The sequence below is a fragment of the Eublepharis macularius genome, chromosome 18 (genome assembly GCF_028583425.1).
Source record: "Eublepharis macularius isolate TG4126 chromosome 18, MPM_Emac_v1.0, whole genome shotgun sequence".
NCBI classification, from domain to species: Eukaryota; Metazoa; Chordata; class Lepidosauria; order Squamata; family Eublepharidae; genus Eublepharis; species Eublepharis macularius.
In genome coordinates, this window is record NC_072807.1 from 5,169,726 (window position 1) to 5,183,065 (window position 13,340).

General features: G+C 45.2%; 1 protein-coding gene across 1 annotated transcript in view; it reads right to left on the reverse strand.

Moving 5' to 3' along the window:
* The window catches only part of ADGRL3 (adhesion G protein-coupled receptor L3), a 673,348-nt gene that overhangs the window by 83,422 nt on the left and 576,586 nt on the right, over positions 1-13,340 (reverse strand). The window contains exon 19 of the mRNA XM_055002453.1: positions 2,275-2,301. Coding sequence (XP_054858428.1) covers positions 2,275-2,301 — 27 coding nt within the window. The remainder of the gene's footprint in view (positions 1-2,274; positions 2,302-13,340) is intronic.

A 13,340-nucleotide genomic window follows, 5' to 3' on the forward strand; every position in this document is an offset into this window, starting at 1 on the left:
GTAAATGTTGACATTTTTCTTGTAGTTTTGCATTGGCTTTATACAAGGCAGTAGATATAAAATCTCTTTCCAAAGTTTGTAACACAGGTACTTCGTTCGCTTTAAGTTTCCAAGGGCGGGAGAATTATTTACTTAGACAATTTAAAAGGCAACCTGTGTTGTATGTGTAGCTAAGTAGAACAGCTGCCATGTAGAATGTCCTCTCAATACTGCAAAAACATATGAATGTACATTTGTGTGTGTCTGTGTACATGAAATGGCAACAATTATATGACTTACCACGCAATAAATACATCTGCTCCATTCCTGACTGTCGTTTTGCAAATATTGCTGAGGTTTCATTGGTAGGGTTGCCAGCAAGCAGCTGGCAACCAGAGGGAGACTCACCTGTTTAGGTGAGCCTTGCCAATGATGTAATGATGCTGTCAGTGACGTGATGACATCAGTCCCAGAGTGACTGGAAAGGACATCATTGCATTGCAGAGAACATTATAGCATTCAGAAAAATTTAGCATTCTATGGTTTAACCACAGCTCTCCAGCCAAAAGGTAGAACATCCCCAGTGATGCAATGACATCACTATGGTTGTTGTGGGTTTTCCAGGCTGTATTGCCGTGGTCTTGGCATTGTAGTTCCTGACGTTTCGCCAGCAGCTGTTGCTGGCATCTTCAGAGGTGTAGCACCAAAAGACTTTTGGTGCTACACCTCTGAAGATGCCAGCCACAGCTGCTGGCGAAACGTCAGGAACTACAATGCCAAGACCACGGCAATACAGCCCGGAAAACCCACAACAACCATCGTTCTCCGGCCGTGAAAGCCTTCGACAATACAATGACATCACTTCCAGTCACCTCAGAAGCAAACTCATCACTTCCCTGAGGATGTGAGTGGCTACTCCCCCCCCCCCATTTTTCTCCCACTGCCTAGCTGAGAGCCAAACTACAAGTGACGCCTTACACAGGTTGGACACTTGTCAGCTTCCCTCAAGTTTTGATGGGAAATGTAGGTGCCCTGGTTTTACAGCTTGGCTCTCCATTACAGCTGCAAGACTAGGATGCCTACATTTCCCATCAAAACTTGAGGGAAGCCGACTAGTGTCCAACCTGTGTAAGACGTCACTTGTAGTTTGGCTCTGAGCAGCAGCAGGAATTGGCAGCAGGGAGTAGGAGGTCTCCCACTGAAGTAAGGGAGCTGGTAACCCTGTTTGTTAGCTTTAACAGGGAGGGGGAGTAGGGTGGCCAGGTCCCCTTACCCTCCAGGAGGGGGGTGGGGGCCTAGCACTTACCAGGGCACTCTTGTGCGCGTGCAAAGTGCACACTCCCACTGCGCGTGATGTCACTTGATGACATCGTCATGTCTGCTAGGAGTGCCCCAATTGCGTGCTGGGCCAGGAGGTTTTTTGCCTCCCAGGTCCATTCTTGGGCCTTTCCCCTCCACCTGCAGGGTCTACTTGGGCTTTGATTGCTCTGTTAAAACATTTCAGTCGCGCACCCCCCCCCCCCTTGTGCCCACCCATAAATCTTGTAAAAGAATGACAGAGATGAGAATGAGGCAAAAGAAGTGAACACAAAGGACTCTTCACCAGAAGAACAAACTGAAAGTCCACTGTAAAATTAGGGCATTTGTATGAGTTATGCTACTGGTTTTTAGGTTTTCGCGCAGCATAAATAACATATTATTGAAGGCCTATACTGGGTGGTGTTTTTTTGTTTTTTGTAACTTTCAGCATTTTTTTTCAGACTTATGTTATTCAAAGGCTTTATGTTAATCATTGTTACTCAAAGAAGCACAATATTTAAATATTTACCATGTTCTTATTGATGGTTTGGAACAGCTGTGTGTTTTGATTGTTAAAGCAGGATTTTCCATGCATTGCCCAGAAATGCTAAGTCAGGGCTCCTTTAATATTACTTCAAATAAGTGCATGAACGCTCTTGGATGCCTTTTGAACATTTTTACCTCTCATATCTATTAACAATTCCAATCCAAACCAATCACTCTAAACTTATATTCAGCGTTCAGAGATGAGCTGTTCAGGAGGGATTCCAAGTCTGTACTACTTGAGATCTCAAAGAAAAAAAAATGGACGACAGCCAATTAAGAAATATGGGGGGGTAGAAGCAGTAGGCCGTACTGCTTTCCTGGCACAGTTTGCTCTTCTGCCTTAAATGCGAGTGACAGAAGCTGTAATGGTTTTTAAAATACTGATCTGGCAAGCCAGTTCATGGGACCACACTGATAATGTGATTTATCAGTCGTTCAGGTCATTCTTACTTGATGAAGGGTCTGTTATCCTCAAAGCTGAAGAATGCGTAGACACAAAGACAAGAACGTCAACATTAGAATATAACAACAAAAGAGTTCAGCAGCAATCAAAAACATAAATCCCTGGTTTAAGCTGCAGAAAATTGGAGCTCCCCTTGGCCCCATTCTCAGGGCCAAGCCAGAACAGGGCTAGGAGATCTAATCACACCGCCCCAGAGAGTCCACCTTGCGAAGGAGCCGTTTCTTCTGTCGTTTAGAGATCAGCTGTAATTCTGGGAGATCTCCAGGCCATCTGGAGATTGGCAACCCTAACAGCTTCTGTATCTCATTTGGTCTGCCCTGAGGTAGTAAACCTCAGTCTGGGCTATACCACTTTAATGTGTCTCTGATAGTCAAGAGACAAAGCATTTCTCTGTAACACCCCCCACCCCCCCTCAAATCCTGACATATGTGGAAAACTGGCATGCCATGAAACACGATTCTAACCTTTCCCCAGACATGCTGGTTTCCATGTAAATGACTTTTTTCTCCTGGGGGAGGAGAAAGCTTCTAGTGGTATAGCACAGACGACATCTGTGAGAACGAGGCCTTGATGGACCCTTCCAGATGCCCAAGGAAGTACTGACATCGGCACTTTCTGACAGAGGCAATGTTAGTAAAGGATACAGGAGGAGGAGCCACCCTGTAGTTCTGCAGCCGCCTTCCCTGCTCCTGTTCAGCTTGCAAAACATCAATTGATTTAGAAATCTGCTGCCTTTGACAAACATTAATATTGGAAATTTAATATAGCCATCTTGGTAAGCCTTGGCAGAGGATGATAAGCTTCCTTGCACCTTAGCTTTTCTTTCCCCAATATATGAAGATGCATTCTACATGCCTTATCTTTTTATTATCAGCATTTGACAATAACAATTCCTTGATCCCCTCCTTTGTGCAAGTCAGACTCCATTATCCTCTTTCCAGACAATGGCTCTGGAATCATCTGCGCCTGCTTATTACTGACAGCTGACCTATTTACCGCCATTCAAAGGAACACACAACATTTGGTTGCCTACCAGACAGAATTAACCAAATGTGAAGATGAAAAATAACCTGCATTTTCTCTCTAAACTACATTTCTGCAGCCTTCAATTGTATGTACTCCCCCCCCCCCTTCTTGGAGTAGGGCTCCTGTTGCAAATAATCACAGATTCTTGGCCTGCTTTTTGTGACGCAGAAATTAAAAAGATAGTATAAGCTGTAGTGTGAGAAAAGCCACCAAAGTGTCACACTGGAAAACACAACATTAGAAGCCTATTGATGCCCTCTGAGTACCAAAGTGAAATTTAAGTGATGCTAGCTGGAGAATCCTGAATCCCAAAGCCCTGTGTAATGATTTACTTAGTTTTTAACCACCCTGTAATGATTTGCTGTTTGTTTTAACATTACACTTCTCATTAAACCTTTTCAAACCTTTGCCTTTAATGGAGCTCCTCCTTACATTACCTTAAACTTTTACCCCAGGGGGGCCTGGTCCCAATCAACACCCCTTATATTTCCACTCACACGGAGCTCAGGTGTTCTCTACTTTACTCAAATGTATACCTCAAGAACACCTTCCCTTTTTCATTTGTGAGTGTGACCTCCCCAAAGGTTTTCCCTGCTACCTTCCCTCGATGGGAGATCCCCAGGTCCCTGGACTCTCCCAGCGGGGGACTGGAAGCTGGCACTTACCCTGGCTTTCTCCTTCACGTGTGCGCACAGTGCGCATGTGCCTTTCCGGCTTGCAGGATGACATCACTTCCAGGAGTGATGTCATCACACAGGGGGCAAAGGGCACCCCCCCCCCACAGGTCAAAGGGAGCCCTTGTCCTCACTGGCGCTGGCTGCTCTCGTAGCTTCAAAAATAATTATATCTTCTTAAAAGTATATTCACAGAGTCACACAGACGAATTTTCCACATAGATCCTCTCTAGCACACTAAACTCTTCACATCCACACAGACATAGATTCACTCAGGCCTTTCCACACAGCTTGCCTGATCTAGATAGAATAACCTCTCTCTCTCAAATATAACCCAAACTGACCCAGGTGCATGCATCATTTGCCTGACTTAAACAGAGTTAGGCTCTCAGGCTTCCACACAGCTTTCCTGATTTAGCCAGAATCCTTTCTCTGAGAAACTCGCAGACTCTCTCAGGAACACACAGTTTTATTGATCAGGCAGAATAACTACTTTCTGTCAGAAAAACACACAGACTCTATCAGGCTCCACACAGTTTGGCTGACAACTAGAATAACCTCTTTCTAAGATATACCAGCGGTGATTGAAAAGCTTTCCCTGCGATCCAGGTGGCTTTTTGCGGTAGGAGTGGGGGCTCCGGCTGAAGACAAGTAGATTGCATCTAAAAAACGGAGGAGAATTCCGGAGCACCCCTCCTTACCTTGTTACCCACGGAGCACATACCCGACCTAAAAAGCAAAAAGGAAACAACGGAGTGGACTTTCCCACTTGTATAAAGAGAAAGACGGGACTTTTTGCAATCCCATTGGACGTTTGGAAAGGATTTTTGAAAGTATAATTATTTGTATAGAAACTTATGGTACCTAACGCCGAAGAAAATAGCATATGGGAACAACAAAATGTCAGACAAGTGTTGGAAATGTAAAAATCATGAAGGTTCATTATATCATATGTGGTGGACCTGTGAGGTAGCAAAGCAGTTCTGGGGAGATATTACAGAAGTTATGACTGAAATTTTACAAATCCCAATAAATAAGAACCCAGAACTGTTGTTGCTAAATCTGAAATTAGAAGAGATTCCCAGGCAACAAAGAACTTTATTATTCTATATGACAACAGCGGCAAGAATTTTATATGCTCAGAAGTGGAAGACGCAAGAAGTACCATCTATTGAAAACTGGATACAAAAATTGCTGTACATGGCAGAAATGGATAAAATGATGAGAAAGTTGAGAGAACAGAATCCAGAAAAATTTCTTAATGATTGGGGTAAACTAAAACAGTATTTGGAAAAGAAGTGGAACGTAAAGGGACAATTATGGTGGTTAGATAACTATTAATTTTGCAGAAAGGAGGAGATACTGAATTTTACAAGAGAAGAGAGGAGATAAGTTAGGATCATAATGTAACTGATAGTTTGATGTTAGGTTTTGTTTAATCTAATATATATTATCTACTTTACTAGTGTGTTAAGGTAGTTAAGAATAGAAAAGGGTATATAAGTAGTAGATTTAGACAGCAGGTTGGAAAACTGTTGGAAGTCTTAGATTAAGGGGGGAGGGAAAAGGGTGGGAGAATATGGAAGTGAGGGTTTTAATTGAAAATCTGTAATACTAATTTTTACTCACCCAATAAAAAATTTTTAAATAAAAAAGAAACTTATGCTGCTGAATGGCACAGGAAAAGGTTGTCTGTTGCATGTTTGTAGCACTAGCACTTTGAATACACCTTCCTATGAATTTTGAAAAAGGGTTTATTGTATGACTATAGCTTTTAAGAGTTTCTTGTTTCTCTCGATACATCTTGAGCAGTGAATACCCGGGTGCGATCACTATTGTGTTGCTCTTCACTGGGTATTAAGCCTGTTATTTGTGTATCACAGGGTGAACATGGCAATCAACCCCAAAGTTCTACCTGGCCTCCAGGACTCTGTACCAGTCCAGGCTGGCCCGATGAAACCCTCTGTAGATTCTTATCAATAAACTTACGGAGTTCCTCTCTCTCCGCTGGGCTCATTGCATATAACTTCCCTTTGGGGAGACTCTACCCTGTTGATCAATTCTATTGCACAGTCAGTAGGGTGATGAGGAGGAAGTTCATCTGCCTCCTCCTCTTCAAAAACTTGCTTCAAATCATGATAACCCTGTGGTAGGGTAGCCAAGTCCTCTTGGGTTAAACACACACTCTCTGGGATGGGGGGGGGAGTTGCCCCCCATTTTGTATTCCACACATGCTCTTGGCATCCCTCAGCCGGGAAACAGGTACTTCCATCTCTCCACTGTATGTAGGGATCATGATCAAAAAGCCATCTTACTCCTAGGACCACTGAGATTTTTGCTGTGGGGCTTATGACAAAAACTCTCTCTTCCCAATGGTTACCCATTCCCATAGGCGTTAGCTCAGTTTCATACACGCATGGGTCTCCTTTCATAGGGGATTAGTCTGTTTGCTCAAATTGGACTGGCTCAACCGATTTCTTTAAGGTTAGCCTCAAACTGGTTGCTAAGGTGGGAGCAAGCTGATCTCTGCTGCAACCCGAATCAATAAGGTCTCTAACCGATATGTGAGTTCCTGTCTGGGGATGCACTAAGCTGATGGGAATAAAAAATAAGGCCCCTTTGGGTTTCACCATTGGAGTTGGCACCGATGTTTTCTTGACCTGACAGTGGGTGTCCTTTACAGCAGGTCTTCTTCGTTTCCCGTCACCTTGTCTTCTTCCTCATTGCTTTAGCTCCTGGCAGCTTGTAAATTTGTCCGCTCTCCACTCATTGCCACTGCTGCGTTCCTCTTGGGCACTGCGGACTCATCCCCTCTCCTGGCAGGATGTCTCAAGCCTCTCCGGCTCTGGCTCCAAGGTACGGGATGGGCTGTCATTGGTGTTCTTCTACTAGGGCATTCAGCTGCAAAATGATTGGTTCCACCACACTTTAAACAGCGCCCTTGTCCCCATCATATCTCCTTCTCAGTCGCGGGGAGATCGTCTCTCCTCCCCTGTTTGTAAACCTTCCGATGCCGGTTCCGCGCGGCTTCCCGCCGCTCTCTACGGCTGTCCTGCCTGATGCTGAAGACGAAGCAGCTTGACAACTTGCTCCCAGTTCTCAATTTCACAGGCCAATTGGATCCATCCCAGCAGAGTTCTTGGATCATCCTGGATCATTGCTTTGGCCACTAAATCTGGGTTTAGCCCAGTAAGGAAAAATTCCACTTTTCCTGATTCTGCCCACTCTGGAACTTAAGTAGCACAGGCTCTGAATTCAGCTGCATATTCTCTTACCAACCTCTTGCATTGCTGCAAGCATTTCATTTTCGTCCGTGCTCTCTCCCCTTCCAGAAGATCTTCATACTGCACACGCAAGGCGCGAAGAAAACCCCTCACACTCCTTAGCTCGGGGGCTTGTGCAGAGTGTCACATACCACTTCACTGCCTCTCCCCCCAGCCTGGAACCCAAGTTGCTCACCTGTCTTTCTTCATCTGGGAAAGAGGCACCCCACTCAGGCAGAAACTCAGCCGTTTGCACCAGGAGAGCCAGTTTGGTGTAGCAGTTAAGAGCACGGGACTCTAATCTGGCAAGCAGGGTTTGATTCCCCACTCCTCCACTTGAAGCCAGCTGGGTGACCTTCGGCTAGTCACGGCTCTCTGGAGCTCTCTCAGCCCCACCCACCTCACAGGGTGTTAGTTGTGGGGTAATAATAACATACTTGGTAAACCGCTCTGAGTGGGCATTAAGTTGTCCTGAAGGGCGGTATATAAATCGAATGTTGTTGTTGTTATTATACTCGAGTTTCTCTGGGTATCTGTCAAAACGTGCTTCTAATTTCCTTTGCCCCCCCAGACTTCCTGGGGCGGCATTTCTGGTTGCCCAGGAGGCTGCAAAGGTCCAGGTATAATAGGCTGTTCCAACGACATCTGTCCCCCTGGCTGAACTTGTCCGTCAGGAATCCTCGGAGCTCCCTGCCCGTTGGGAGGAGGGGGTGGCCGCTGCTGATCCTCTGCGACCCCTGGCTGCTCAGGGTGGAGGGCTGCTTGCAAAAACTCCTGCACCTCCCGCATGAAGGTGTGCATGTCCCTTCTCAGCTCCCCCATCTCTGCCTGAAGCTGGTGTACCGTCCCTTCAGCCTTGTCCCTCCTTCTTCCTTTTCATACAGTTGAAGGTCAGCCATCTCTTTCATCAGATAACTTGGTCTGTGAAGCTGAGCCCTCCGACGATCTTTCGAATCCAGTCCCCTTCCAACAGATGATGATCTGGGAGCCCATTGCACCAGAGTTCCTTCCATCAAAGTTTTATAGTCCAAAGGCTGCCAGGCAGATCCTGGTCGTGGCCTCACTATCTTTGCCAATGCCTCAGCATTGGGCCCACACTCTGTGATGGGGTCTTTAAGTTCCAACTCGCCGTCTGGCAGTCCCCCATTCCCGGCATCCGCTCCTCTTCCAGCCATCTCTCAGGCAGCAGGGTTCAACAGGCTCTGGGGTTTATGTACACAGAGTTGGAGAAGGAAAAAGAGGATTTCTAACAAACAGTAAGGACCCTGCCAAGATATTTTACAAAAAACTCCACTGGTTGGTTTAATGAAGATTTATTATAAAAATCTAGTTCAAGGTATAACAAAGACTTTGTTTGGAATGACACATTATCAACAAACAGTAGTACATGCAATTCAAAGCACTGCCCCCCCCCCACTTTCTGGGGGTTGGACATTCAGCCTGTGAGAATCTAGGCACTCAAGGTCGACTTGTCAGTGCTCCCAGCGCTCCTGGCTAAACATCCTCTGAAAGGGAAAAGAAACTGCAGCTGTCTCATCCCCCTGGAGGGAGGGGTGGGGAGGAAGGTAGATGCCAACCTCCTGACATCAGTCTCTTTCTATCCCTCATGGACATAAATGATGATGGGGAAAGAAACAGATGGTCATTTTTTATGGTCGTGAATAGGTTCCTTCCACGCATACTTCTGGCATCATGGCCTCTCCGGTTGAAAAGGAACCTATTAATGTGGGACCTGGTGCAAATTAGATCCCAGTAGGCTGTTTTCTGATTGCAAAAAAGGGACACCCTCAGCACATTCCCTCCCTGGGTGGCTACACTGCCCCATTTATTCAAGTTGTTTTATACCCTGTCTCTGCAATCTGTATTGGAAGCAAATGGAAAGGTGATCTGTACTCCTGCATCTTCTGCGATGTTATAAGAGATGCTGGAGGTACAATCTTTGATTGCCTACAGCAACATTAGTGCCTTGAAAATGTCACCAGGGAAAATAAGTGCTTGGGTTTCTCCTACTAAGTTTTTGCTCAGCAGTGAAAACCAAAACTAGCAATCGGAAAAGGTACATCAATAGTCAGATGTGAAGGCTTGTTATTTACACTGAGCTTTTAAATTATGCCAAATGAAGTTAATTTATCACTGTAAGTGAGCCATCTGGGAGTAATGAGGACACCTTTCTGCCTAAAGGTAGCCTGCAGTGCAGTTCTAGTGGTTTCTGTTGCTGCTTCGAGTATCCTAATGGCAAAAAAATCCTCTTTTGCTGCTACAAGCAATATTTTTGTTTTCTAGTGAAGTTCAGCTGCATATTGGTATGATACAGATCCAGCAAGCTCTAATCTACACTTCACAAACCACCCAAGCAGGACATCTTGATAGAATATTAAAGGTATGATTCCTTAAAGCAGTCATCATGATTAACGGCTTCATAGCAAGACTCTATTTAATAACTTACAGAACACACTCCAAATCGATAATTATTGATCAGTTGTGTGTATGTGTTTTTGGACGGAATACATCTGACAGCAGAAAAATTAGTGTGTACCTCTGCAATTCAACATGAACGTAGCTGTCAAAAAAACAAGAGCTAAACAAGCCAGAGGAAGTCATAATCATGCTTAATTCTATCCATAGGACAAAACCGGACTTGATTACAAACTGCTCCAATTGTGCTTCCCACCCCCAACAGTTTTGTCACACTGGAAAAGATGGAACAATTCAAGTAGGAAGAGGAAAGCAAAGAACTGTTGGGGGGAAGTCATTAGAGGAGATCTGTGAAAAGAAAATGACAGGAAAGGGAGGGACCCACGGATCATGGCTTGCCTAGGGTCCAATCTCTCTGAAACTTGGGGGGGGGGTCTTAAGAGGACAGTGAGGATTATGTCCCCTGCAACTTTCGCGGATATTGGACATTTGGGAAGGTCCGTTTGCAACCCCTCAAATTAGTTTCCAGCAGACAGTCCAGTTTTTGCCACTTTGAAGAGAAAGTGACATTAAAGGGGGAGACCCATGGATCATGCCTTTACCGGAGTGCAATCTCTCTGAAACTTGGGGGGTGGGTCTTCAGAGGGCAGTGAGGACTATCTCCCCTGCAAATTTGGTGGGTATTGGGCATTGGGAAGGTCAGTTTGTAACTCCTCAATGAGTTTCCAGCAGACAGTCCAGTTTTTGCCACTGTGAAGAGAAAATGACATGAAAAGGAGAGACCCATGGACTCTCCTTTCCCCGGCTCAAGTTCAGCGAAGTCCCAAGGGGACCGTTCTGGCTCCCATGAACCTCCAACTACGAACATGTTCGTGAACATGTCATGTCTGTCAATGTTCATGAATCCCTGTTCGTAGATGACAACAAACAATTAACATCGTGTTCATTTTTTTTTCCTGTTCATGCCCACCTCTATTATGGAGTACTTGTCCAAGTAGGATACCCATCACTCCTCCAATAGGAGCCAGTTTGGTGTAGTGATTATACTCTAATCTGGTGAACAGGACTCTAATCTGGTGAACAGGGTTTGAGTCCTCACTCCTCCACTTGAAGCCAGCTGGGTGACCATGGATCAGTCACAGCTCTCTTAGAGCTCTCTCAGCCCCACCCACCTCACAATAACATACTTTGTCAACAACTCTGAGTGGTTGTTAAGTTGTCCTGAAGGGCAGTATATAAATCAAATGTTGTTGTTGTTATTATTCTGTTAACTTTGCCTCCTGGATGTGTTCCTCCAGTGTAATAGATGTTGGGGTGGGTGGAAGGGCTTAATTATGGTCGTGAGAATGAGACACAAGAAGGAAAATACTCCCTCAGATTCTCTGATGCTTCTACTGATGCTTCTACTCTTATCCTCTAGATCAATGCTACTTTGGCTGGGCAGGCATTTCACTTGGTCTCAGTTTAGGGGGGCCTTGCTAGTTTGCTGCCTGTGGACTAGCCTGAACCATTATCCTTTAAGTCCTAACCGCTGAGGATGGGCCAACCCATCTACTGACAGAATATAGCTGTGGGTTGCATAACTAGGACTGAAAGGCAGCCAGGCCAAAGAATTCACGGACATTGTATGGTGCTACCCAAAGACAGCCTTATGATGGAAATGGGATCTGGAAGTTAGCGGAGAAGAGGCTTTGAGAAGCCTTTAAGCTTAACACACACATGTCCACACACACCCAAAAGAACTACAAGTATCATTTAAGCGGAAGTAGTGTAGATCTAAAACCCTGTCTTTACCAGCAGCCTTGCGTGATAGGGATGAACCACAGCCCCCCAGCGAGCTTTGTGGCAGGATTCTGAACTCAGCTTTCAACAAAGTATTCTCTCAGGCTCTCAAACCTTAGAACTCACAGAAAAAGAATAAGAGCCATTCAAACTGGCATGCTGTTAAGAGCACTCACAATTGGCATTTAGGAGCATTCAGAAATGCTTCTGTGAGCACCAGTAGAGGCCCAGTGATACCAGCAATTTTTATTTTAAGTCTGAAACTGGACTTGACACTTTTCATTGGGTTACCCACGGTGATCACAAGGTCTCTTTCCCTCTCAGTAAGTTCAGACCCTATTAGCATATATTTGAAGATGGGATTTTTCCCTGCAGCTCATCTCATCAATTAACACCACTTACTTTTTAAGGATCTAGTAAAACCTTTAATGTGTAGGAACTGTACACACACAAAATTATGCTTTAAAATAATTTCAATGTATTATCATTTCAACACTGAGTGATTTTATATCAGTTTCTTCTAAGTGGGCTAACAAGAGAAATGTAAGGCACTTTCTAGTGGTCAGGAACCCTCGGGAGAGTCAGCGGCGGCTGCTGCTGCTGAATTTTGCACACTGACTCACAGACTGACCTCCTGAAACCAGGTCATCTGCATCACAGCTAGAGCGTGTTTTCTTTTCAAAATAGAACATCCTGAACAGCAGGTGTCTAATTAGTTTGCTTAGAAAACTGAGGTTAAGGAAGAAAACCCGGCCACACAATGACGACCCAAAGGTCCACCAGGTACACAATTCCTTCCTGATGCAAACCCAGGAAGCCTTTGAACCGACTGGGGTCCAGGTCCCTTGATGGAGCAAGCCTCTCTCTGGGCTGTTTTGTACCACTTCTGGTGGGAGCTCGCTTCCCGGGATGTTCTACCATGCAAGAATTTCTTTCACTACGCAGAACATGGGAAGTTGAGTCAGACCGTTGCTCTGTCAAAGCAACATCTCTCCACGGTTTCAGGCTGAAGGTCTTTCACATCACCTATGACCCTGACACTTGCAACTGAGGATGAGAGGGACTGAACCAGCGACCTTCTGTGTGCAAAGTAGATGCTCTGCCACTGAATCTGAAAAAAGAATCCCAGCCTATCCTTCTCTTGGCATGGCACTTTTAAAAATACGAACCTTAGTTATTATTTTTATTTTATTTTGTGTGGAGGGACATTCAGCCACCCACCCCCGCCCCCACATGCATTCTGAAGGCGTCCCATTGGCAGCAACAGCTGGTGGAGATGAGCACAATTTAATGAATATTAAAATGACCCCCCTTAAATTGCCCATTTCAGAATAACTAAAAGTATTAACATAACAGGTTGTCTCTGAAACAAGACGGCTCAATATTTCATTCTTTAAAGAATTTAGGATCTGGAACAAGCGAACAGGAGGAGCAAACGGAGTTTTGTGTGGAAGTTGGTGGTGGAGAGTGCCCTCAAGTCATAGCTGACTTATGGTGACCCCAATGGGGTTTTCACAGCAGAAGACTAACAGAGGTGGTTTACCATTGCCTGCCTCTGCCACCCTGGTCTTTGTTAGAGGTCTCCCATCCAATTACTAACCAAGGCTGACCCTGCTTAGTTTCTGGGATATGACCAGATCAGGCTCACTTGGACAATCCAGGTCAGGGCATGTGAATGTTAGCAGGTGTAAGCACGAGTAAGCTTGTGATCTGGAATGAGTGAACAGGAGGAGCAAACGGAGTTTTGTGTGGGAGTTTAGCAGGGGAGTTTGAGGAGTGTGCAGGAATGACTGGTCCACTACCTATACGGATCAAAACAACATGGCTGGCGAGGGAGCTGAGGTAGTGACCTGCAAAGACTGTGCCATGTTTATTTTCTTACCTGAGGGTAAT